This window comes from Choloepus didactylus, chromosome 6 (assembly GCF_015220235.1).
Source record: "Choloepus didactylus isolate mChoDid1 chromosome 6, mChoDid1.pri, whole genome shotgun sequence".
Lineage (NCBI taxonomy): Eukaryota > Metazoa > Chordata > Mammalia > Pilosa > Megalonychidae > Choloepus > Choloepus didactylus.
In genome coordinates, this window is record NC_051312.1 from 134126938 (window position 1) to 134153445 (window position 26508).

The window sequence follows — 26508 nt, forward strand, 5'->3', positions numbered from 1 at the left end:
GAGGCTTCAACAAACCACATTTATTTGGGACAATTTATGGGTTGGTTTTTATCTGCTTGATGCTTCACAATAACTCATCCACAAACAACACTGTCCAAGTGAAGGGTCTGAGCTGATGGAGTGCTTGAGGCCAGGGCAGCAGCTCAGCCAGGTCCCTAGAGCCAGTGCCCCACTGCAGAGGTCCCTAGAGCCAATGCCCCACTCATCAGGGCCTGTTCCTCCACAGCTGCTTGGTCTCCGAACCCTCCATCTTCAGTCCTCTGGCCAAGCAGTGAGGCAGAAGGATGATTGGGTGGGTTGGGGTCTGAAATAATTGGTACAGCGGCTCAGGACACACACTACGAAGAGGACTCTCCTATCTTCTCAGAAGCCTTGCTCAGTCTGTGGTAGTCTCCTAGCTGGGCTAGTCTGTGCTGCCCTCAGAGAAGGCCGCACTGGGTGCTGTGGGGGAAGGGAAGAAAGAAACAAAGAACGCTTGTAAAAATTTCAGTATTAAGAGCAGTTGCCATTTGTTGAGCTCGTTTCACGTGCCCAGCCTGATACTGAATTTCACAGGCATTATCCCATGTTGATCCCCACCACCTAGAGGTGGGTACTATTATTACCATTTGAGGGACAGGGAAACTGAGGCTCAGAAGGGTTACATTACCTGCCTAAGGTCACCTGGCTGTTACATCATGGAGTCAGAATTTGGACCTAGGTCTGTCCAACTCTATAGCTTGTGATCTTAACCACAGTCCTGCACAGCCTCGGAAAGGAGAAACAGCATGGTAACCACTTCATTTAAGTATATTTAATCAATTCAATAATGAAAACTCAGAAGTCTTTCTTGCCCCTGCTCCCTATGAGACAAAACAGCTATATCTGAGGTTTCATACAAGTGACTTGCAGGCCAGAATTCACCCACAGGCTTATTTAATTTAATTCGGCACAACGTGTTTTAAAATAACTCGACCAGCCCCAAGAGGTCTTTGGATATGTGGTCCCATCCTCTCCTCACAGTTGCTTTATCTGATCCCCTTCAAGAGAAGAGAAAAGCTGTTTTCCGTAGAATTTAAATAGTAAGCCCCTGGCACTGAACAAGGCGGGGGGATGACTTTGAAGACAACAGTTGCTGCTGTGTCATCTCTATCTCAGAGACTTTCTACAAACAGTATCTCCCAGGTGGGTAAAACACTCAGTGGTGACCACAAGGCAGCTGTATCAGCAGGTCTCTTAGGTCCAGGATGGGGCCTGGCAGTTACTGCACATCACCTGGTGATAATGGGAAAGGAATGGAGGAGGAAAAATACGATATTCAACTGAAACTTCAGAGCAGAGTTAATGTGGCACTTGGTGGATCCAGGCCAGTTCTCTGATCTCACACTTCCGTGGCAGAACCTTTCTCTGCTGTAATCAGCTGGGAATCATGTGTTAGAACTGCTGTGCAATAGGAACAAACACAACTGATCATTCTACAAACAGAAATGGCCAGCCTTCCCTGGCTCTAGCAGAACTCTGCTCCCTTCATGAACTTGAGACCTATAATTAGCCTACAAATAACATTGTGCTCATTGCCAGCGAAGTCCTTTTGTCCCTGCCCCTACTTACTACACTGCTAGGTACTTTTCCTGGGTGCTGTACTTCCATGGGGAGCTCCAGAAGTCTGAGCAAGATAAAATATGAATCAGACTCCACATTATTATATGAAATTCAGCATGCAGTTTGCCTTGCAGTTAGATTAGATCAAGGTATAATAAGTCAGTATTAAAAAGTCTAAGAGTTGGAAGGGACCCTATCTTGACCTCTTGATAAGGAGAAAAACAATTCCTTGCAACAAAATACTTGCACAAGTATCTAACCCACTCTCTTTATTATGTTGTCTTTATCCAGGGTTGTACTGATAAGGCAGAGCACTTTCCCTATCCTAGATGAAGGTACTTCTTTTCACCACTGATGTCAGTCATCTCCACCAATGGCCTTGACACTGGGTATGAAGGCAAGTTTCATATTACTCTTCTATCCTTCAGAACTTCAGTCTCTCAGACGTTCTTACTACTTAGAAAACTCTCTGCCCTCAGCAAAGAGGCTCCCCAGGTGATCTAGCCAAGTCGCCATCCGAGGGTTTGCCATATCCATCCCAACTCCTCCTCCCATCTCCATACACCTGGCTCATCTGTGACCCAGGCCCATTCTCACCATGGTCATATAGGTGGCCTCTGATTTTTCACTCGATTCTTCCTCCTCAATCACCTCCCGTACAGCTATCGAGGTGTAAACATGCTTCTAGAGGGGAAAAAAAACAGTGTACACGTTCTTAGAAATCAAGCAAGTCTTATATTCCAGAGAAAAAGCCACCTACTCTTATTCCCAAGACATCAATCACCAAAAGCAGTACATCAGAGGCCTATTGAGAGCTAGAGAATTATCATAAATAATGTTAATTCAGTCTTCAATCTTCCTGAAAATTAACTTGTCAGGAAAAGAGCTCTATCTTAGGAACAAAAAATTCCTTGCTTCAAAAGCCAAACATCTTGGTTTGGATGGGATGTTGAGGTAGCAGCAGGGCATCCTTATCGTGCCAAGTTATTTGTATTTGTTGGTTACTTCCTTCTAATTAGAGTTGTGGCAGGATAGCATTAATCAGCAGCTGTCAGCATCTCCCTAAGAAGGTTTATATGACAAGGACAGCCTCTGCTGACCCTCACATCTGTGAGGTCAATGGCACGTTGCAATTCACGTTCCTGTCACTGTTTGGGAAAGCAGTGTCATCCAGTGACAAATTCTCAGTCTTCTGGATGCCCCTGTACCATGTAGGGACAAAATCCTACTCTTAGGACACAAACAGCCCTAACGATGGAAAGGTAACTGTTCAAAGAGAGGTTTAAAGAGAAAAGGTGGAGGAATAAAAGGAGGCAAAGAAAAACAGAAGTTCAAGGAAATTAATCAGTTTTCTCAGTCCCTAGGAGCCCTTATTTATAATTCCCTTACAAACTAGTAGGAAGGAAAATGTCCTTTTCCTTGGCCCTCTCTTTCTAAGTGTGCCTGAACATTTAATCTTAACCCTTAACTCCTCAATGTATCATAATAATCCTCCCTAATATTTACACAGTGCCTCATAGATTACAATGCACTTTCATATCATTTTATTTGAGCCTTACAATCACCTGGTAAGGCAGGCAGGGCAAATTTTTTTATACCTATTCTCATTCTACTATTGAGAAAATCAACTTTCATCAACTTGGCAGAGCTGGGCTTGAACTCCAAGTCCAGGGCTCTTTCCTCTTCCCACCACCAGAATCTACTACCCTGGGCTGGTCTGGTTCACCCACCCCAGCCCACTTCACTCCTCGGAGGCTCTTATCCTACTGATAAAGATTTCCTCAGCGAGCCTCTGCTCTGTGCCAGGCACTGGCAGATGTGCTGAGACAGGACAACAAGTAAGAATAACACCACCTTCCATCTACCCACGTTTCCTAATGGATTATGCATCCACTTCCCCCCTCATAGGCAAAGCAGTAAGATGGCAGAGTTCTTCTCTTACCTCTGGATTAGCCTTCTTTGTGTTCTCCAGGTTCTTTACAGGAGTTAGAGAACTCTCCAAGCTACAAGACCAGGAAAGCACGTGGAATTAACCAGCCGGCACTGTACATGCAAGGGCACCTACGCGAGACTCCCACATGTCTTATGAAGAGGGAAACCTTAGAGAAGGAACTAACAGTTCTTTCTAGACTTCTACAGCCAGTGCTGCCTGGCTCACCTTGAAGTCTGAGAAGTGCATCTCTTCTAGTGCAAGAAGCCATTCTGGAGATATTTTAGACTGGAAAAACAGCATCTACTTCTCTATCACCACTCAACCAACTTTCTGCCCATACAGCAGGTGCAATTTTAAGTGAATGGATAGAGAGAGGCCATGGGATTAGAATCCCTCCGTGGGGACGCTAAGAAGTGAGTTATCCTTAAGAAGTGCTTAGGCAGGAGTCATATAATTCCCATCTCAAGCCAAAAGGTGTGGAAGGCAACAAAACAGGACTCCAACAGTCACTGATATGGGTAGTTGTCATAAACTGCCTCAGTTTGTCATCCATCGCTCTCAGCCGGCATCAGGGATCTCAGTGAGACCACGGGCCCCAGCCCAAGGTAAAACTGAAAAATCTTCGTGGTGTCACTCTCTCCTGACTACTCTCTCCCCCTAGCAAGGATGCTCTCAAAAAAGACCTTGTACCCCAGACATTTATGCCAAAGCATGGATAATTTGAGTCAAACACTCTCAACCAAGGACCTATGCACTTTAGGTCTCATCTGTAGTTGTGGAGACTTTGCCCTTCTTAGAGATATTCCAGGCATGTCACAGAGTGTAGGTCAAAATCATGCCCCATACTTGTTAATTAGGTTAAACACGCTTTATTATGTTTGGGGGGCCATTTGTGGCCATGAGCGACTTGTCTTTTCATTTTTTCAATTATATCTTTTATAATAGAAAATTTTAATGCTTTTAATATCAGTCTTCCTTCATGATTTTTATTGATTTGCTCAAGATCATTTCCAGCTTAATATTATAAAAATACTGGCAGCTGTGGCCAGCAGTGGCGGGCAGTGAGGAGTCAGCCATGTCTCGGTGGTGCTGAGAGAATGAGCAGATGACTGCATCGGGGGATTGTTCCTGCCAGACTCCCTACTCCCCAGGGCCATAGTAGGCACACAGTCAACACGTGTGCCCCATGTGGAACAAGCATGTGGTACTCAACCGCAGGCCTGTGGCCAGGGGCGGGAGGCCTGGAGACCACTGAGCACAGCTCTGACACGTGAGGACAGAGATCCACATGTGGATCTGTAGTCCATGCAGATGGGACAAAAGGGGACCAGGACTGAGTCCCAGGGCCATGATGGGGGTGGGCTAATGATCGGAGCCCCAGGGCTGGTGGGACAGCAGACTCAGCACCTACCTTACAGAGCTTGCATATTTGCTCACATGCACAGGCCTCCAGGTTCTTGGCAGACACCCAGAAAACGTGTAATCCAAAGGGTCCCTGCAAAGCCTGTCCAGCTAAGGGCAGCAGGCACGAGGGTAGAATTAGTGGAAAGTGGGCCAAGAGAGAAATGATCCTGCAGAGGGTCTGGGTGAAGAGTGACTTGATTACTTAATTATGGTAAGGAACGCCAGGTCTGCACTCACAAGGGAAGGAGGGGAGCATGAAAAAAAAGCCATGCCCTGCAGGCTAGGGCCTAATACCAGTTTATAAGGCCAGCGCAGAGGAAGGGAAATGGGGTTCACATTATGGGGCACTTTCTGCGGCCAGGCACTGGGCCAAGTACCCTAACAGTGCAAGGTTGGGGCATCTGCATTTTACAGGAAGAATTGATGAGCCCTGGTATATTTTAGAAACTTTCCCTCTGCCACAACCTTGCACTCTCCTAGGAAGGTAGTAGGGGCTTATAAATTTATTGAAGTGGTTTCGCTCTGGAGGTCAATCCACTTGATCATCCTTTCTACATTTCTGAGAAGGATGAGGGAGATGTAGCTGAACCAGCAGAGGGCAGCAGAAGCTCAGCAAGGCACCAGTCCAAAGGGCTACAGGCTTTTCCCAGGGAGGGACACACAAACACACACAACACACAACACACACACACACACACACACACACACACACACACACACACACACACACGCTCCCCAGCAGAATTATCCCCAAAAACGCCCCAAGCTGTGAGTTCTGGCCCCTTCCTGGCCAGGGCCCTCAGCCTTTGATCTCTTGGCCAACTGCCTCCTGCACTTATCACTGAATATGCCTTTCTTTTTTTTCCCGATTTTGGCCTAAGGTGAAGCTAAAAATAAATCAGGGTTAAAGCTAGAAAAGAAACCATAGAGACTTTTTTGTCCCAAGGTGGAAATATTTTTATTGTATTTTCTGATTATAAAGTTGTATATTCTGATTGTAAAATAGTTCAAATAATATAGACATGCAGGCAGTTGGAGCTCCCAGTAAACCCTCCCACCCCCACAGGGCCCACCTTCTTTATCCCAAATGCCACTGTTAATATTGTAGCATTATCCTCTCTCAATGCAAGCATAAGTATACTCACCAAAAAAATATTTAGCATGTGTGTGGCTGAATGGAGCATTATACAATTTTCTTTTTTACAAAAATGAGACCATATTATATCTTCTATAATACTAACCCTTGGACCTACAGATCCATCTTCACCTTATAGAAGTTGTTTAGTATTTCACTGAGTGCAATACTGATCCATCTAATTGTTGCCTTCCTAATAGACCCTAAGGATGATTCCAATTTTTAATTATAATCAATGCCACAGTGCCCATGTTCAAGCACAAATCTCAGCGTTCCAGTCCGATCATTCCTTTAGGATAACCTAGTAGACATAGATCTGCTGCCCTTCCCCAGAGTGGGGAAGCTACTTGTCCATAGTCTCTCAGCAACCTCAATAAAGGTGATACTGGAACCCGGGTTGTTCAACTGTCAGTTCAGTGCTCTCAGCACGACCAGAGCAAAGACCTTCAAAGAGGCCAGCGAAGCCCAAAACCAGATCAGAGAGCCGTGCAGAGCGGGAGAGCAAATGTGGCAGGCCCTGTCCCTTCTGTAGAAACCATGTTCCAAGAGGAAAAATCAGCATTACTTGGTCTTAATGTGGGTCCTTTCCTATTGACACTATTTCAACCAGAGAGTCAATTTGCCCTACCAGCGTATGTCATCAATAGCTGGGTAAACTGAGGCATGTGGACCTGCCAACAGCCAATGAAAACCTGTGTCCATATCAGAGCCTCTGGACATTTCTGAGACCCTGGGAGCAACACTAATGGAATTCAGGCCTTTAAAACACATTTCAAGAACCTAAGATGGCGGCTAGGTGAGACAGGGCAAAAAAACACCTCCGTGAAAAATACTAGATAAAAACCAGAAAGTGGCCCAGAATACCACTTTGCAGTGATGCACCAGCCGGACAAGGTCTGCTAAATCCACAGGAGCCGTGCACTTGGTGAAACTGGGAGTCTGTATTCTGAAACGAGTGAGTAAGCCGGCTGAAAGTCCCACGGCCATGCTGTGGTGTGGGGAAACTGCAGGTTGGCATTTGAAGACAGACTAGTTCTTTAAAAAAAAAAAGCAAAAAACCCCGGGAGCGGCTGCAGATACGGCAGTGAGAACTGCGCAGTGAAGCGCGGCAGGAGCAGGCTGTAGCCAACACTTCGGTGTCTGGCGTGGAGGATAGCCCTCCCCACACCTGCTGCTAATTGTCCTGGGGACAGAGGGACAGAGAGGAGAGCCAAAAGGAGAAAGAAACCACACCCCTTGCAGCCGGCTTCCCAGCGTGCTGGCAACACTCCTGCCCAGGGCCATACCCACAGCCCAGAGCTGTGCCCGGAAACCCAGTCTGACAGGGAGCGTATTCCATGGCACCGCGCACACGCCACAATATCGGCCACGGACAGTGGCCTTGGGTGCAACCACAGCTAGTTGTCCCGGAGCTGGGAAGGCAGAGCTGTGCAAAAAGGGGGAGGTTGAGACACTCCATTCAGCCATTTTTGCATCAGGCTGGGAGCGCCCCTGCACAGCCTGGAGGCCTGGGGCTTCCCTTGAGGGAAGGCGCACACTTGTGATGTAGCACAGCCTTCCCTCAGCAGTGGTCCTGGAAGATCACAGCTATCAAGCAAAGCAAATGCCAAGAGGCCAAAACAACAGAAAATTTTAAAGCATTTGCCAAAACCAGACAATATGGAGAACCCAATCCCAAACACCCAAATCAAACGATCGGAGGAAACACAGTACTTGGCACAATTAATCAAAGGACTACAGTCAAAGAATGAGAGGATGGCATAGGATATAAAGGACATGAAGAAGAACATGGCACAGGATATAAAGGACATAAAGAAGACCCTAGAAGAGCATAAAGAAGAAATTGCAAGAGTAAATAAAAAAATAGAAGATCTTATGGAAATAAAAGAAACTGTTGGCCAAATTAAAAAGACTCTGGATACTCATAATACAAGATTAGAGGAAGCTGAACAACAACTCAGCGTCCTAGAAGACCACAGAACAGAAAATGAAAGAACAAAAGAAAGAATGGAGAAAAAAATAAAAAAAATCAAAATGGATTTCAGGGATATGATAGATAAAATAAAACATCCAAATTTAAGACTCTTTGGTGTCCCAGAAGGGGAAGAGAAGGATAAAGGTCTAGAAAGAGTATTCAAAGAAATTGTTGGGGAAAAAATCCCAAACCATCTACACAATATAAATACACAAAGCATAAATGCCCAGCAAACTCCAAATAGAATAAATCCAAATAAACCCACTCCAAGACAAATTCTGATCAGACTGTCAAATACTGAAGAGAACGAGCAAGTTCTGAAAGCAGCAAAAGAAAAGCAATTCGCCACATACAAAGGAAACAACATAAGACTAAGTAGTGACTAGTCAGTGGCCACCATGGAGGCGAGAAGGCAGTGGCATGACATATTTAAAATTCTGAGAGAGAAAAATTTCCAACCAAGAATACTTTATCCAGCAAAACTCTCCTTCAGATTTGAGGGAGAGCTTAAATTCTTCACAGACAAACAAATGCTGAGAGATTTTGCCAATAAAAGACCTGCCCTACTTCAGATACTAAAGGAGCCCTACCGACAGAGAAACAAAGAAAGGAGAGAGAGATATAGAGAATTTTAACAGACATATATAGAACCTTACATCCCAAATCACCAGGACACACATTTTTCTCTAGTGATCACGGATCTTTCTCCAGAATAGACCATATTCTGGGACATACAACAAGCCTCAAGAAATTTAAAAAAAAAAAACACAATTGAATATAATCAAAGCACATTCTCTGACCACAATGGAATACAAATAGAAGTCAATAATTATTGATTTGTAACTCCACTATTTACTTCCTACAGGATATAAAACACATAAACTCTAATGACAAATCAGTGGTTTTGGACTCAATGTAAAATATGTAATATGTGACAAGAACTATATAAAGGCGGGGGAATGGAGGAGTATAGGAACATAGTTTATGGGTCCTATTGAAGTTAAGTTGGTATCAAAGAAAACCAAGATTGTTATGGATTTAGGAGGTTAAATTTAAGTCCCACGTTAAACACAAAGAAATTATCAGAGAATATGACCATAGAGATGAAAAGTAGAGTATGGGTTATGAGAAGTGGGGGAAGGGGCAATGGGGAGTTAAGAAATGAGTGCAGGGTTGCTGTTTGAGGTGAAGTGAAATTTCTAGTAATGGATGGTGGGAAGGTGATAGCATTACAACATTCTAAATGTGATTAATCCCACTAATGGAATGCTAGGGAGGGGGTGGAATTGGAAGATTTAGGCTGTATATGTTTCCACAATTGAAAAAAAAAAAAAAAAGACAGTCTAAATAGATGACAATTGAATGCCAAGGATGATCCTGGATGGGATCTGAGGATGGAGGACAGGAGGCTCAAAGGGACACAGTTGGGACATAGGAAAAAAAAAAAGGAAATATAGAATGTAAGCTTTGTATCAATGTTGAATTTCTTGAACTTCTTAGCTGCGCTTAACGGGATTGCATAAAAGAATGTTACTGTTCATGGGAATTCTATATGTGAATTGCAGTGTTTGTTCAAAGATGTGTGCAGCTTGCTCTCTTATGTTCAGAAGACAGAGGAATAGATGATGGATGATAGGGGGGGAGGGAGGGAGGGAAAGAAAGAAATGGCAATGTGACAGCATGTTGAAGTTGATGGATTGGGGTATTGGGGGAGGGGGGTCAAGGTATGCTGTATATGGGGTTTGTATTGTTTTTGCAACTGTTCCTGTAACTTTGAATTTATTTCAAAATAAAATAAAAAAAAAACACATTTCAACAATAAATAACAGAACCTAAGAGCATCCATTCAAAAATATCCTCTCTGACAATTAGCATGTGGTCCTTTAAATAAAATCAGTCAGCACTCAAGATCTGAGCTTCCATATGACACACAGAGCATGGATAATTCAAAAACCATTTCTCTCAAGCATTGAATGGCACCATTATAGTTCTTGCATAAGATTTTTATTCCTAATGATGCTGCACTTAGACCACCATCTGTAGAGGAGTTTGTAATCTTTGCATAATACCAAAGCAAATGAGGATGGCAGGGGAACGTGCAATGCTTCTCACAAGCACAGGGAGCAAAGGGAATGAATGGGGTTACCATATGGATGGTGTCTAATGTGACAACCATAGATGATTCCACTTAAAAATACCCCCTTCTTTGAAAATAGCGGACTCACTTCCACTTCGTTTGGAGTCCTGCACCCCCAGGCTCCCATCCTAAGAGGTAGGGGCAGCCTTTTACCTCTTATTCCCATGGGTCCTCTTCATGATCAATATCAGAATGGTGAGCAGCAGGACGGTGGTGCAGATGATCCCCACAATGATGACCAGCTGATTATCATCCAGGATCCCCGGTCTCTGAGCCATTGGGGTCACCAGTGCTTGGGAAAGGAGAACAGCACTGAGAAGACCTCAAGACTCCGGAAAAGAGCAGAGAGCCCCAAGCCAGTTCAGGCAAAGGTTCTACAGCAAGTCCCAAGAGCCAGGTCGGCAAGCGGGAAGACCGGGGTCCTCACCATGTTGCGGCCCTAGCACTCTAACCACCCCCATTAGAGACAAAGTCTGACCCCCTTGCTGACCCACAAAATGTAGATTAAGGTGGGTGGGAGAAGAAGCAGGCACCTCACCTATGATAGGGTTTCCTTTCACGTTAAAAATTCTATTTTAAATATGGTTTAACATTTTAGAGGCTGAACATCTTTCCAGGGGCAAGTGGGTGTTTCTTTAAAAATATATGCAATAAGACTCAGACCCAAAGCCATGACACCAAGTAAGGACTTGAGAGGCACTTCTACCCATCTGGTACCCTTCACTCATTTACTCAATTCACTCTAAATACACATGCTAAATACCTTCTAAGTGCCAAACATCACCAAGCATGGAAGATACAAAGATGATGGATGTACAGTCCCTGTCTCCAAAGAGGGAGACAAACACATAAACAGAAAGCCACAGCTGCTATAAGTGCAGTGATAGAAATCTATATGTGGTACAGGGGGGTGCAGCAGAAAGTGGAGGTGATTCTATGGGGGTCAGGGAATTTGCCACAAAAGTTTTAAAGTTTAAGTTCAGTCTTAAAGGAAACATCAAGTTTGTTGAGCAGACAGTACGGGGGAGGGCAGAGGGGACATTATGTGCAAGGTCTGTAGGCCTGCCAGGATGGTGCTCTTAGGAACTGGAAATAATTCAGTGGGTCTGTCACACAGGCTGCATTTATGGGTGTGGTAGGAAATTAGGCTGGATGGATAACAGGGCCCAAGTCATGACAGGCCTTGATTATCTCAAACAGGAGGTTAGCTTTTTTTCTGCAGGTGATGGAGAAACCACTGAAAGATTATAAGCAGTGATGCAGAATGCTGGTTCAGATTTGAGATTTAAAAAGATGGCCCTGATAGCTAATGAAGAATAAGTGGCAGTGGCTGAGAATTAAGTAGAGATTGTTTAGAGCCCAACAGTGCAAGACAGAGATGAGGACAGACGGAATTAAGGTAGTAGTGATGAACTGATGAGAAGACAGATCCAAAAGTCAGCAGTAGAAAGGACAGCACTTGTTGACCTATTAGATTAGGGGTCACAGGAAAGGGAAGGATCAGGGGCAACTGCCCATGGCATCCATTTAGGCAACTGTGTAGACGGTAGTGGCATTAACTTAGGCTTGGGAGCTGGGCTAGAGAGAGGTGTGCAGGGGTAGGTTTGGGCGTGTTGTAATTGGAGTGTTTGTGGAGCATTCAGGTGGAGCTGACCAGAGAAGATAGCATCCAATGCTACTATAGTAAGGAAGGTCAAGGATGGGCAATTAGAGTGCCACTGGTGATGTAAGAGAGAGTAGAAATAGAAGCAGAAGCCAAATGCAGTGGACTAAGGAATTAACAGAAGATGAGACAGTAAGACACCAAGTACAACCCATTAGCAACCTATTTGGCTATGTCAAGACAAACATATATTTGATTGTGGTGATGGTTGTACAATTCTGACTATACTAAAAACCATTGGTTGTATACCTTAAATGGATGAATTGTATGGTAGAAGGAAGAAAGGAAAGGAGGGAGGTTGGTTAGATACAGAATGAAAGCTAAAGCAGCCAAGGACATGGGTAAGAGAAAGAGTTGAGCATATTTATATGCTGAATGGTAGAAGCCAACGGAAAGTGAGAACTTAAAGATAACGGAGGGCCATGCTGTGAGGTTCCTGAGAAGGAGGAGAGCATTACAACCCGAGCACAGTGCAGGGGATAAGTTCAGGGCAGAGGGAACTCCCTCTGCCTCAGGTTGGCGAGAAGGGGAAGATGTGTTTGTGGGTAGGGAAGGCTAGGAAGTCAAGTGAGCTCCCAGCAACAGCTTATATTTTCTCTGTAAAGTGGGAAGTAAGATACTGAGAGTAAAGCACACAGAGATGGGGTTTCTTCAAGAAATCCATCTGGTTCTGCTTCCTCTCCAGCTGAGACCCTAGGCCATTAACAAGAAGATACCTCCAGAGACTTCATTCTCTGGCCTGAGAATTTTGTTCCGTCTTCATCCCCAGCTCCCCAGCCCCCAATAACCACAGCCAACTCCTGAGGGCCCTCACGAGAGGCAAAGTCCACAGGCCACATCCTGACTGCTACCGGCTTATGGTTTAACTTCAACCTCACGCTTACCACCCTCTCTCAGTCAACACAATGGACTCTTTATTCTCCTACACACCACTGGCCTTAATGCACAGTGTTTGCCAGAATACAGAACCTTTGAACAGAAAACTCCATTTTGGGCTCTGATTCCTTCCTGTTTTCTCTTTGTTCCTTGCTGTCTTCCCACAAGATCAGGATCATTTTCCCTTCCTCTACAGCGCAGACAGTATCTCCCTGGAGGCCAAGCAAAAAAGACTTTGGACATTAACTCCAGTCTATCTCTGAGCTCCTGTACCTTTAAATCGGTAGATTACACTGGCAATGAGAGGTGTCAGCATAGCGAAGGCATTCACTAAAAATTAGCTCCTCTCTCCTAGGCCTACCAGCAGGGCCAGAACATGGTGTGGCAAAGGAGGCCCTTAGGGAACCAGACTTAAGGAGGCACTCACTCTCAGAGCCATACAGGTACAGGGTTGGCACTTGAGAGTGAGGGCCTCCTTAAATGTTGTACCCTAGGAGCCTCTCTTGTCTCACCCTGGTCCTGGCCCTGTGCACCAGCTACAACGGCCCCAGCCCATCCCAACCAAAAGTTACTTACTTTGGGGCTCTTTCATGATCACGTGCAGCACAATAGTCTTCCTGAACACCAGGCTCCCCAGGTGGATACTGCAGGTGTAATTTCCTCCATCAGACTCCTTCACTCCTTGGAGCATGATAGAGCCATCATGGCGGGAAACATCCCCCACCAGGTTGACTCGGTTCTGGAAGCGTCCCCAGTTCTGGGGGTACCCCACAGGGATGCTGAGCCTGGTGTTATAGTGCAACACAATCTCCTCCTAGAAGGGAAAGGCAAAAAGTATAAGGTTTCAAGGACTGGGGGTACAGAAAAGGGGTGGGGGAAAGACCCCAGGACTTGCTGGCCTTGTTATGTGTGGGCAGTGAAGGAAGGTATTATCAGAAAGGATTAGCTAACACAAAGTCATATACACACAAGGTGTGCAGGCATGCGCAGCTGTGAATGCAGAGGTAACACCTAAAAGGAAGGACACCACCAAGCCACGAACGATTGTTAAATCTGGAAAGGGGGGTGAGAAAAGTGGGAATGAGGGACTTTTACTTTACACACTTCTCCACTTCAGAAAATAAAAAGTACACTTTGAGTTTTATGACATTTCCCATAGGCACCTGAAACATGTCTAAAACTGAACTCTTAATCATTTGCTCCCCAAACCAGTACCTGCTGGTCTATCCCATTTTGGTGAAGGGTAATGCCTTCTTCCAGATGCTCAGGCTAAAAATCTTGGAGTCATCCTTAACTCCTTTCTTTCTCCAACAACTCACATCTAATCGCTCAGCAATTCCTATCACTTCTACCTTCAAAATATATCCCCAGTCCAGCCGCTTCTCACCTCCTCCTGTTACTACACTGGGCCAAGCCACCCTCATCTCTCACCTGGATTCCTGCCACAGGCTCCCTGCTTGTTTCCCTGCTTACTCCCCACTGCAGTCTAGTCTCAGAAGAGGAGCCAGACGAGCCTTTAAAAATATAAGGTTAACCATGTTTCTCCTCTGCTCAAAACCCTCCAATGCCCCCCCACCCCACCCCGTCCTACTCAAAGTGCAAGGCCCTATGCGATCTTCCCCAGCCCCTCTTTTCCTCTCCGGCTTCATCTTTTACCTGCTCTTGCCCTTACCCACTTGGGTCACTTCACTTCAGCCACTCCGGCTGTTCTTTGGGACCTGACCTCAAGGCCTTTGCACTTCTGCCCCCCTATGCCTGAAACACTCTTCTCCCCAGATATACAAGGGTTCACTCCCTCACTTCCTTCAGACTCTGCTCAAAAGTCACCTTCTCAGGGAGGCTTCTCTGACCACTCACCTAAAATAACAACCACAGCACCCTGGTATTCCCCATCCACTTTCCCTACTTTATTGTTCTCCATAGCTTTAACCATTACCTGATGTACTATGTTATTTTCTTCATTATTTTACTGTTCATCTCTCTCCATCTTGATTTTAAGTCCCCCACGAGGGCAGAGGCTTTGTCTCTTTTGTTTACTACTGTATTACTCAGTGCCTAAAAGAGCATTCACCCACCCCTGAAGATTGGGAAAGTGACCATCTAGAGGAAGGGGCAGCAACAGACAAGGTGGAATTTCACAAAGGATTATGAATACTGAATACTTATATAACTTTCTTTTTCTTAGTTGTTAGGGTATTAAAATAGTTAGAAGGAAAGAACTGAAATGGTGGAACTGTAATCCATAGCATCCTTTGAGATTTGTTCTATAGCTACTTGTTAAATGGTAATTAGAAACCTATACATTTTTATATATATGTTGTATTTCACAGTATGGAAAAAACTGAAACTATGGTACTATAACTCACAACAACTCTGGAAATATCCTATATATCTACTTATTAAATCATACTTTGAAAGATATTATCTTTCTGCACATATGTTATATTTCACAATAAGGAAATAATGAAACTGTGGAACTGTAACCCATGACATTCTTTGAAATTTGCTAACTACTGGTTGAATTGCACTTGGAAATTTATCACATCTGTGTATATATGTTATATTCTACAATAAAAAATATGATTTAAAAAATAAAAAAAGTGGAAAAAATTTTAAAAAATTTTAAAAATGAGTATTCACCACATAGAAGATGCTTAAAAATATTTATTAAATGAGTGAATGCTGGACTTTTAATATAACAATATTATATATAGTTACATATATTTATATATATAATAGATATATAACTATATACATATAATTAATTTTTTTAAAAAAGCTTTTAAGTAATGGTAGTGCATATACAGACACAAAGAGACCTGGCCATGACCTCTCATTTATTACGATTCAAACTCAAAACTTCAAAATGTCAACCCTCATCCTATTTTCTGCTGTGAATCACTTGATGGATGACATTCAAGTGAATGACAAGCTCCCAGGGGTGAGCCTGGAACTGTGTATAATTCCCCATCCTCCATCAATCTACCCTGTCTGACGCACTCTGACAGCTCATAGGAATCAAATGAGTGCAAATGACTTTTTTATAGGGAGGACCTGGAATATGTTTTAATTTATAAAAGTTAAATCTTGAACCAACTTTGCTCTTTAATTTTTTCTAGTAAAAATATCTTGGCCCATTGGTACATCACCACACCATGGTTGAGACCTACTGGTCTTGTAAACTCACTTGCTGTTTACTGTGTCACAGAGTTCCCATGAAATACCCTTCACCCTTGCCCCTAAATCAACTGATCCCAACATTTCAAGCATCCATGAAGACAAAGAAAAATTCCCTCATGCACATAAATGGGGTAATGGGGCACAGAAGAAAACTAACAACAATAACCCCCAAACCCTGCGAAGTCATTCATATGCCGAGACCACAGCTTTCCTGGCTACACAAAACCCATCCCCCTCATTCTTCTATCCTGCACTACAAAGAGGAGAAGGAGGAAGGAAACTAAAATACAATGGCCACATCATGTATTAAATGCTTTACATGTGCCATCTCATATCAGCATCTTGACAATCCTAAAATTTTGGCACTTTCACCATCATCATTACATTCATCCTTCCCATCAGGAAGCTGAACTCGCCCAGCCAAGTGGTCGAGCTAGGAGGAGGCCCAGTTCTGACAGGCTCCAAAGCCCACGCTCTTGCAATACTACCTGACAGCCCACCATTACTAGATTCTCCATCTTCCCCCACCATCCTGGGACCACCAGCCAGAGGCTTCCACTACACAGCGATATTCCCACCTCTTACCTTGGCACGCTCTCCTGAGGAAAACGTCCAGGTTATGTTGGTCACACGTTTCTGTTCTGTGCTCTGGAAAACACAACCCATCTGAGTTGGATCACCAGCATGGACCATGAGCTCTGGGGATGAAAAGGTAAATCGAGTCAAACCCAATGTATAATACATAGCTGTCAAAGAACTTCTAGAAGGGATAATATTTAGCAAAAACTTCTCAGTAGCAAAAATCAGTGCCACTGCCAAACACTGCACACATTTTCTCCACAGGCGATCCAGATGATTCCAGACAGACAAGGGATTCAGAGTCCTCTCATTCAAAATCAGCATAGCATCCCCAAGGGTAGAGACACCTATATCAAGCTAACCCCCTCTATCAAGTCGGAGCATTTCTGCTGTCTTCAAACTGCAATAAACACTCTCTGTTCCCCTTTCATTCCCTTCTCCTTCCCCTTTCCCAGAATTCCTCCCATGAACTCCAATTGAAGTTTATACTAAAGAAAGTATGAAAATTTTGAAGCCCTAACTTTCTTCTCTTCATCGACTTAGAGACCCGCATCTGCTCAATGTAAACAGGAAGTGGAAAATTATATAACTCTCATTCTTATCTATAACCCACTGGTTCTCCTAACCAAACTGAATCACGGATGACTTTCTTTGACCCTTTTTATTCTTTTTTTACAAGTTGTCTTAGGACTTGCTGGCCAGTCCTGGCTACAGTACAGGTCACAGGATTCCTTGCTAATCAGGCTAAGACAGTAGACAGCTTTCCCCTTGATTTTTCTTTCTGTTTCAATCCCAGCCCCTACTCTTCCACTTCCCTCCTTTCCCTTCTTCTCACTGCCCAATTCCTAGGTTCTTCTTTCTGCCTATTTGTAGAAGAAGCCCACCCCACATATGTTTATTGCATAAGCCATTTCAAGAGGCCCCTGAAAAAGAAAATAATTTGATAAATCTTTCTGATTTTTCAGCTATACACTACACAAACCAACCACAAAGTCAATTAAGAAATAAAAGGCCAGGTGGTATCTAGGGAGTCACAAGCCTACATCTTCACCGGACGGTGTTCCTTCAAAAGAGAATAAAGCACAGCTCAGGAGTGAACAAACACAGCACATAAGTCAACCTTTTCATCTAGGCCATTGCCCTGGGAGAACATCAACTTCCTGCCCAGCAGGAGGGATACACAATGGGAGGGAAGCAAAAGAAAAGATGATCTCTAAACTCCATGGAGGGAATTATTTTGAAAGTACTAAAAATTCACTCCACAGAATACCAGTAGGGCAGGCACGTCCGTCTGAATCCATCTGCACATTAAGAACTGAACGCCGATAAAATCCAACAATAACTATGAAAATTCTAAGTCCTTTCAATGCACCAGGCATATGCTGCACACCTTATAAGTAGTATACCAGTTACAAATGAGGAAATTGAAAGAGTTCAAAGCCATGGGTCAGTAAAAAGTAGAGCCGGCACTCAAACCTAGGCCTGAGTGAAAGTAATGCCCAAGCTTTTTCTATACCACCTTACATAAATGGAGGATGGCTGATATTCTACAGCAAAAGTACAAGCAGTTGATATTTTTATTTATAAAAAAGATTGTCTTTATTAAACAATATTTAAAATAAGAACCATGAAAAAAAAGGAATTGAAGTGGTAGAATCATAGAAAAATTTAAAACTGAAGGGTAAACTTTGTAGAGAAAATTATAGATGACTGCAAAAAACCGGAGCTTCCACATGGGAGGAGACAACCTCCCAAAAGCAAGTTGAACAACTTTTCACTAGGCCACTAGGCAAAACTGTTAGGGATCAGAGCCATTACCACCCTGGCTGGAAACAGGTTGCTCTACTGGCTACTGGGGGAAAATCTGACTACCTCTAAAGTTGTTCTAGCCTATTTCCATGGATTCTTCAACTTGTTGAAATTGGCTCCTTCTGGTATCTGTGGTGTCTCCTCTAAGCAGAAAAGGGCATTCATTTTGTAGGCCATGCTTGTATAGACAAGTGTCAGCCACAGCAGTATGGAGAGCAAAGGCAGAAAAAGGTAGACAAAGATAATCTTTGGGGAACCCAGGCATCTGATTCCTTTCCTTTTCCCAGAGAACCACAGCCTTGAAATAAAGAGAAAAATGACAATTAAAAAAGTCAGAAAATTAAGAAGAGGGGCCAACTACAACTCCATTTTTTAGAAATTAGATTCAAGTGAGGTCCTCTAATTCAAGAATTTCATTCCTTTGATAAAAATTTATTAATTGCCTATCTGTGCCAGGCACCATGTCCAGGGCTAGTCAGAGGAACCAAGAACACAGACCCAGGTGACTAGGAAAGACAGAAGTGAACAGGCATGATGAGCGTCACAAAGGAGGGAGGCAGGGCACTTTGGGAAGCTCGTTAAGAGTGGGCCTAATCCAGCTGGAGTGGCCAGAGTCTAGCACTCTAACTAGACTGCAAGCTTTCCTGAAGTCATGGTCCTTCTACCCCATGTTCTTAAAGAATGCATCCAGTTCTGCAGTTTGAAAACTTTTTTTAAAGCAGAAGAGTCCTTTCTTCGAAGAAAATCTTACCAGGAAGCCCAATGAATAAAACAAGAAAAAGGAAAAGGCTTTGGTTGAAGTGGAGACAGAAGCTCTGAGGTCCTACCTGATTCAGCCCTCGACCAACCCCCACCACGTTCTCACCCTTCGTGATGCCTACGAGTGTCTCTTGGAGTTTAAGTGTCCTACAGAGCACAGTTTTTAAACCATCGATCTACTGAAGCTACTCCCTCCACGTACAGATGGGGAAAAGAGGCCCAAAGGAGTTAGAGAGAAACACCTGCATAATTCTTTGTTATTCCCAGAACACTTAACACAAGTACCTGTAAAATATAGACACGGCATCAACGTAGATAACTGCTGGGAAGTATCAGGGTATAGGAAAAAGAATATGGATTTGTTGTCACCGATGTCTGAGTTCAAGTACTGGATATGCCATTTAATCAACATGTGTCCTCGGGGAAGCTACTTGACCTCTCTAAGCCTATTTACCTCATCTGTACCATAGAAAGAGAAACACTTCCTTTGCAGGGCTGTCATGAGGATGAATTATGTTTGAAGAGACAATAAAATAATTATCATCATTATGTCTACTTAAAGAGGACCATTTACCGAGGACTTTGTGGTAGGTTCCTAGCACAAAGTCTGGCATTTACTCAACAAAATCAGTTCCCTTCCCTCTTTGCACATGGCATCCCTTGCCCTGGGGCCCTTTTCTAAGTGAGCGTCCATGTACCTCTGGGCTCCTCTGGTATTACGTGCAGCACCACCTCTCTTTTGAACACCAGGCTCTCCATTTCAAGGCGGATTTCACAGGTGTATGTCCCTTGATCTGCCTCTTCCACATCCTGGAGCAGGAGGGAACCGTCCTTGTCCCAGATGTCCCCCACCAAGTGTACCCGATTCTTGAAGCGCCCCACGGGCACGCTGAGGTTCGCATAATAGTACAGCACGTACTCGTCCTGGAAGACACACAACATTGGGGAAGATCAAAACTCAGTGGCGGTATTCATGATTTTCGGTGGATAGAGGTGGCCTAAGGATACATCGACTGATAAACGGAATGGTGAACTGTGGTATATAAATACAATGGAATATTGAGGGGCGGCAAGAAAGAATGAAGTTGTTAGGTGTACAACTAGGTGAATGGACCTTGAGGACAATATGTTGAGTGAAATAAGCCAGAATTGAAAAGACAAACATAACACTTCACTAATATGGACTAACCATAATGTGAAAACTCTGAGAATTGAATCTGAGAGCATAGGTTATCAGGGGAAGGTTTATTGTAAAGGTTCCTAGATTGTACGCTCTTACAGCAGTCACATCCGTTCATGAGTTGTAATGGTTATCTCTAAGTCTGAGATGCTGAGTTGTTTGTGCATAACCTAGTCAGTCCCTATAACTTCGGGTATCTGTGTGACACCTGAGACTCAGAGCCAGAGTTCAGCAGCTATGAATGTCAGTATTACCCCATACAGCAGCTGTTAAGAAAGCTGAAAAAGAGACCAGACTTCAATTAGATATGAACAAAATGGACTCAGTTGGGACTACAGTAAATCAGACTAAAGGGTAAAACTTCAACTTCAACTTCTATGTGAGACCAAAGGAAGAAATGTTTATTCAGTGCAAAATCTATATTTTCTGTAGTACACTATATAATTTAACTTACAGCATCAGTTTATTCAAACACCGTAATTACATGGAACCTTGAATGAGGGGTGAGATGTGGTTGGTTTGTAGAAGTTAGCATGAAGCCCCAATACATCCCAGAGTAATTTGGGCTGAGAATAAAAAGTATTTGCAAAGTCCCTTGAGGGACTGGGGGAAAATGTGGTAATATTAAACTTCCCCACCTGGGGACTTCCTGATATTCTTGCAACCATTGAGGTCTACCAGTTTAGTAGGCTGAGCCCTTTTTCTTGGGGCTTGCCCTTATGAAGCTTGTTACTGCAAAGGAGAGGCTAAGCCTATTTACAATTGTGCCTAAGAGTCACCCCAGAGAACCTCTTTTGTTGCTCAGATGTGGCCTCTCTCTCTAGCTAAGCCAACTCAGCAGGTGACCTCACTGCCCTCCCCCCTACGTGGGACCTGACTCCCAGAGGTGTAAGTCCCCCTGGCAATGTGGGACATGATTCCCAGGAATGAGCCTGAATCCGGCACTATAGGATTGAGAAAGCTCTCTGGACCAAAAGTAGGAAGAGAAATGAAACAAAATAATGTTTCAGAGGCTGAGAGATTTCAAATGGAGTCAAGAGATCATTGTGGAGGTTATTCTCACGTGTTATATAGACATCTATTTTTAGTTTTCAGTGGATTAGAATAGCTAGAAGGAAATACCTGAAACTATTGAACTGCAACCCAGTAGCCTTGATTCTTGAAGACAATGCATAACTATATAGCTTACTCGGTGTGACTGTGTGACTGTGAAAACCTTGTGACTCACACTCCCTTTATCCAGTGTATGGACAGATGAGTAGAAAAATGGGGACAAAAAGTAAGTGAATAAATAGACATAAGGCACAAAGACACATAAAAAAGTAAATGAATAATAGGGGGGTGGAGGGATATAAGATGTTTTTGGGTGTTCTTTTTTACTTTTATTCTTATTCTTATTTTTATTTTTATTTTTTGGAGTAAAGAAAATATTCAAAAATTGATTGTGATGATGAATGCACGACTATATGATGTTACTGTGAACACTGACTGTATACTTCAGATGATTGTATGGTATGTGAATATATCTCAATAAAATTGCATTTAAAAACAAAAACAAAACAAAACAAAACAAAAAAACCCTCACTGGCAGCAGACCTGAGAGTCTGGATTCAAAAGACTCTACTATGGGAAGCCACACAGCTATCATCTTTGAAGAGCAGTTGATAGAGCAGTTAATAATATTAATAAGAAACTGCACAAGTGCTAACTTGCACAAGGCTCTATAACTCCTTTTTATACTAAGACAAATGGAGTATAGTCCACATATTTTTATTTCTTATAGTTTAAGGTAAAATGTAACACCAGTGCCGAAGATCACTCTAGAGATGCCAACTCACAACTTTTAAAAACCATCCCCCATTTTCACCCTGTTTCCTGCCACAGCCCACAGATTAGATGGCATTCAAATGCATGACGTAGTTCCACAGACTCAGTTGGGCAATGTGAGAATTCCTGGTAGTTGGCTGTCCTCTCCTTTCTGCCCTCTTCAAGACAGTGGATCATAATCCCTGAGGAGGTATTATTAGTGGAGAATGATGACAGGATGGGAGGGAAAGCCGTGGGAAAGTCCTATTTCTACTTACACCATGGGTCTATCCCTCTTATCATAATAAACAGAAATAAAAATTTGAGTAAGAGCAACATCATAGGGATGATGTTAAAAAAGCCATTTCATTTGCAAACTTTGAAGCTTTGTTGTTAGTAAAAATTACTTGATATATATTTCCCATGATCCTGACATAAAAATATCTCTGCAGAGTCTCTGATGAGGTTAATACACTACTCCAAAGAGTTCCCATGAAAGACCCTTCACCCAGACAAGCTGCATCTGCTAATCCCAACACTTCAGGCAGCCAGGAGGGAGACTGACAATTTCCTAATATATCAATGGAGCAGTGGAATGCTAAGGGAATTTGTCCACCCCTGATCCCCACCAAAAGAGATTATTGTGATACCACTCTTAAGCCCAGGCCATAGGAATCATCCCTCTCACTCACCTATGCTATTCTGCAAAGGGCAGAAGGAAAAAGAGGAAGGAATCTAAAAGAGCTCTATGTGCATGTCTCATAGCAGACTCTCGACCTACAAGTTAAGCGATAGGACAATTACCTTTGTCTTCACAGAGGAGGAAGCTGAAGCTCAGCCAGGTTGAGTAACCTGCCCAGCTGATTGCACAGCCAAGTGGCCGAGCTCAAAGGCCCAGTTCTGACAGGCTCCAAAGCCCAAGCTCTTGCAATACCACTGCACAGCACACGATGACTAAATGCTCCCTCTTCCCCCACTGCCAGGAAATGCCGTGCTGTTTCCTCCTCTTTACCTTGGCATCCTTTCCTGATGAGAACATCCAGTCCACCTTGGTCACGCGTTTCTCTGCCGTGCTCCGGAAAACACAGCCCATCAGGGCCGGATCACCCACATGGACTGTTAGCTCCGGGGAGGAAACGATCAAGTCGTCCAGGCCCCAGGAACACCCTATGGAAGTCAAAGGCAAGAGGGCATATTATTTAGACCAATACTCTCAACAAGGGCCAGTATCAATTACAAATTGCGGCACATCTCCCCTCCCCTGATGAGCCAATGTGGGGAAAGTGATCAGAGGCCCCTCGCTAATACTGCATGGGTGTCCCCAGGGGTAAGAGCAATTTACTCAAGCCACCCACATGGCTATCTAGTCCTCTTCTTCTGTCTAGTCTCTTCCTCTTTTCCAGAATTCCCCCTTCCTGCACGCACCTCCTTTCTAAAAAAAGAAGAGAAACTTGGAAGCCCCTCCTTTCTGGTCATCAGTTAGATACTCACATCTGCTTACCAAAAACAGGAAGTGGAATGTCCCTTGCTCTTAGTTTCCCACTGGGAAAAGTTTCCCATTGGTCAAGTCAATTCACAGGTATTTGTTGTTGTTTCCTTCCTCTTTCCCTTTCATTTCTTGACAAACAATTGTCTCTGAATTTGGTGGCTGATTCTGGCTGCAGCACAGGGTCTTATGATCAGGCCGGTACAGAGCATAGTTCCCCTTAAATTTCTTTTGCCTGGGTTCTCTTCCCACCCCGTTTCCTCCCTCAAGCTTTGCCAGCAGCCCTGGATTTCAGTCTAGCTTTTCAGCCTCTAGGCATTTCTTCCAGCCTATTTGCATGCATGCCCTGAGTCCATTATCTATGCCTTATTCAAGTAATTTCAAGAGGTCACTAAAAGAGAAAATTATTAAACGGATATTTCTGTTTTTACGAGATATGCTCTCTGCAAACAGATGAGGAAATCAAGGGCACATAAAGATGCTGGCCAGCACATCTGAAACAAGAGCCAAGCAAATGCATATGGGAATAAACAGAAAATGTGCCCTTCTTTTCATCCAAGCTGTTTCCCTGAGGAAAGAGAGTTAACTTCCTGACTGACAGCAGGCACACACAGTAGGGAAGACGTAAAAGAAGACATGAACTCTAAACCCTTTGGAGGGAATTATTTTGAAAGAAATAAAAATTAGCTCTGAAAAGTACTTGGAATTTTACTGTAAGGAGGAACTGAGCAACTCTATGTGTGATTAAGGTATAGGAAGCTAAATTAATTTAATATTAAGAACACTGTGGGTAGAATTAAATGAAGGACTGCTAGAAAACAACAGCAGCAATCAAAGCAAAGAGAAACTTATGCCTGAATGGGAATCTTTGTAGAGAAATGGCTGTAGAAAATGAGACTTTCTACAGAAGAAGAAAATCTTTCCATAAAGAAGTTTGCCACCCCATGGGGCCACCAAGTCGCTATCTACATGGGCTGATCTGCTAGTTCTCTGGATAGAAGGGCAGAAACCTGCAGGGGACTTCCCCTGCCTCTGGGGAAATGCCTAAATACCTTCTGAGACAGTTATAACCCTGCTTCTGTGAAAAAATTCTCCAGTTCACCCCATTTGTGGGTGTGCCTATGTGTGTACAAGTGTGCCTGTGTGTGTGCAAGGGTATCTCTGTGTGTGTGCACACTCTGTTGTCTGGAATTAGAGCAAAGGCAACCTTTTGGCATACTTTGCTGGGTCAGTGTTTAAATCCCCACCCACATTTCAAAAAAAATAAAGAAAAAAACAAAAGACTAAGAGAGCAAACCACCTAACTAATGTTCTCTTCCTGCAGAGATATCACCATGGGATAAAGAGAAGAAAAGGATGAGAAAAGTATAAAGAAGTGGAGATGGGTGGCAAGAAGTAGCCCCAAGCATTTAGATAAGGTATTAACGGGAGTCTCCAAACTGGTCTAAGAAAGCAGCCAGAACAGGCTTCCCAGAGAAAGTGAAGTGTAAAAGTAAATCTGAACACTGAGGAAGCCTTGGCCAGGCTTGCTGGAGGGATGTGTTGGAGGCCGAAAGTGAGGGTCCCAAGCAAAGGAATTGGGAAAGAACATCATGCATTTGAGGAACCACAGCAGGCTAGTGTGGCTAAGGCATGTAAACAAGGAGGGATTCTCTGACTCTCGTTGGTCATTTCAGTTCCTGATCTGATGGTTAGCTGTGGTTTTAAAGATAACAATTTAAAGTGCAGGAATGCCACAGAGAAACCTTCTTCATATCACACAGGAGGGTCCCAGAACACCCAGTAAGGACCCACAGGCATTGTGATTCCAATAGAAACCAAGGGGGAATCAACTTTCCAAGAAAGAGTCTGCTACGTGGCTTCTAAAACAAGAGTTATGACAAAACGATGAAGTTCCAGGTCAAGGTTTTCGTTTTTAGCAAATTAAGAGGAACTGAAAATATACAAAATTGGCTTTTTAAAATGCATGAGACTCACAAGCAATTAAATACCCCCCTCAGTCTCCTGGCTTTTACTTACCCAGTAACATTGGCATCAGGATGAGATTCAATGGGCAAAACATGCTGCTCTCAATTTTTAAATCTTAAGACAAAAGCAAAAAAAAAAAAAAAAATCAGAAACTCATGTCAAGAGAAGTTCATTAATTTAACAGACCAATAATGAATATCTACATGGGCCAGCCTCTGTTTCAAGCACTGGGATGCAGCATTGAACAGGAAAAAAAAAGAATCCCTGCTCACATGGAGTTTACATGTGGGGGGAAAGGGGTGGGGGGAGAAGCAAGTGAATGACTAAGAAAATGCCAGATGGGTTAATAAGTGCTATGATAAAGCAAACAGAACAGTGTTTGGAGAGTCACTTGGGAGTACTTTAGATTGGCTTAGTAAGGCAAGATTAAATGAAAGTTGCTTTTCAAGAGGAAAAAAAAAAATGATTGCAAGATGTTCTTGAGATGACAACTGTAGACATTCCAGAGAGTTTCACATAAAAAAAAAAAAGTACAAGATATCCAGACTGAAGTTTTTACCTATTTCTCAACTAAATTAGAATTACTGCTTTTAAATACATGAAGATTGTTCAGGACATGTGGGACAGGAAATACACAAATAAGGGGTAAATTTTAAACTCAAAGAAGGCATTTATCAAGCTCTCTGACACAAAGAAGCCACATAAAAGGCCCATGGTGAGCTTTTTTATTTTTTAATTTTTTTTAGTCAGGGCAGTGTGGGTAGAATGAAAATTGAGCCATGCATGAGCAAAAGTATTTTTTTAATGTCCCTATTATCTCTGTGGTATTAATTTTACTGCATTCAGCAGCTCCAGCTCCTAGGAAAGGGATCCATCCCTGTTCTATACAATATCCCCAAATTTCCTTTAAGCTCAACAGAGGAACCTGCTCCAAGCAGTACACCCAACCATCCTTGGGTTCCCACCTACTACTGAGCCTAGTATCATCTGTGATCCCCACATCCCTAACCATCTGGGCACCAGAATTCCACCTCAGA

At 43.4% G+C, this 26508-nt stretch overlaps 1 protein-coding gene across 2 annotated transcripts in view; it reads right to left on the reverse strand.

Moving 5' to 3' along the window:
- Window positions 1-26508, reverse strand: part of JAML (junction adhesion molecule like) — a 30633-nt gene continuing 4125 nt past the window's right edge. For both annotated transcript variants that reach the window (XM_037841618.1, XM_037841619.1), the window contains exons 2-10: window positions 25523-25585; window positions 23030-23184; window positions 19730-19955; window positions 16470-16582; window positions 13281-13518; window positions 10319-10457; window positions 3524-3584; window positions 2179-2265; window positions 1-441 (exon numbers count right to left, since the gene is read on the reverse strand). In XM_037841618.1, the coding sequence (XP_037697546.1) occupies window positions 364-441; window positions 2179-2265; window positions 3524-3584; window positions 10319-10457; window positions 13281-13518; window positions 16470-16582; window positions 19730-19955; window positions 23030-23184; window positions 25523-25565 (1140 nt within the window). In that variant the 5' untranslated portion in view covers window positions 25566-25585 and the 3' untranslated portion in view covers window positions 1-363. The remainder of the gene's footprint in view (window positions 442-2178; window positions 2266-3523; window positions 3585-10318; window positions 10458-13280; window positions 13519-16469; window positions 16583-19729; window positions 19956-23029; window positions 23185-25522; window positions 25586-26508) is intronic.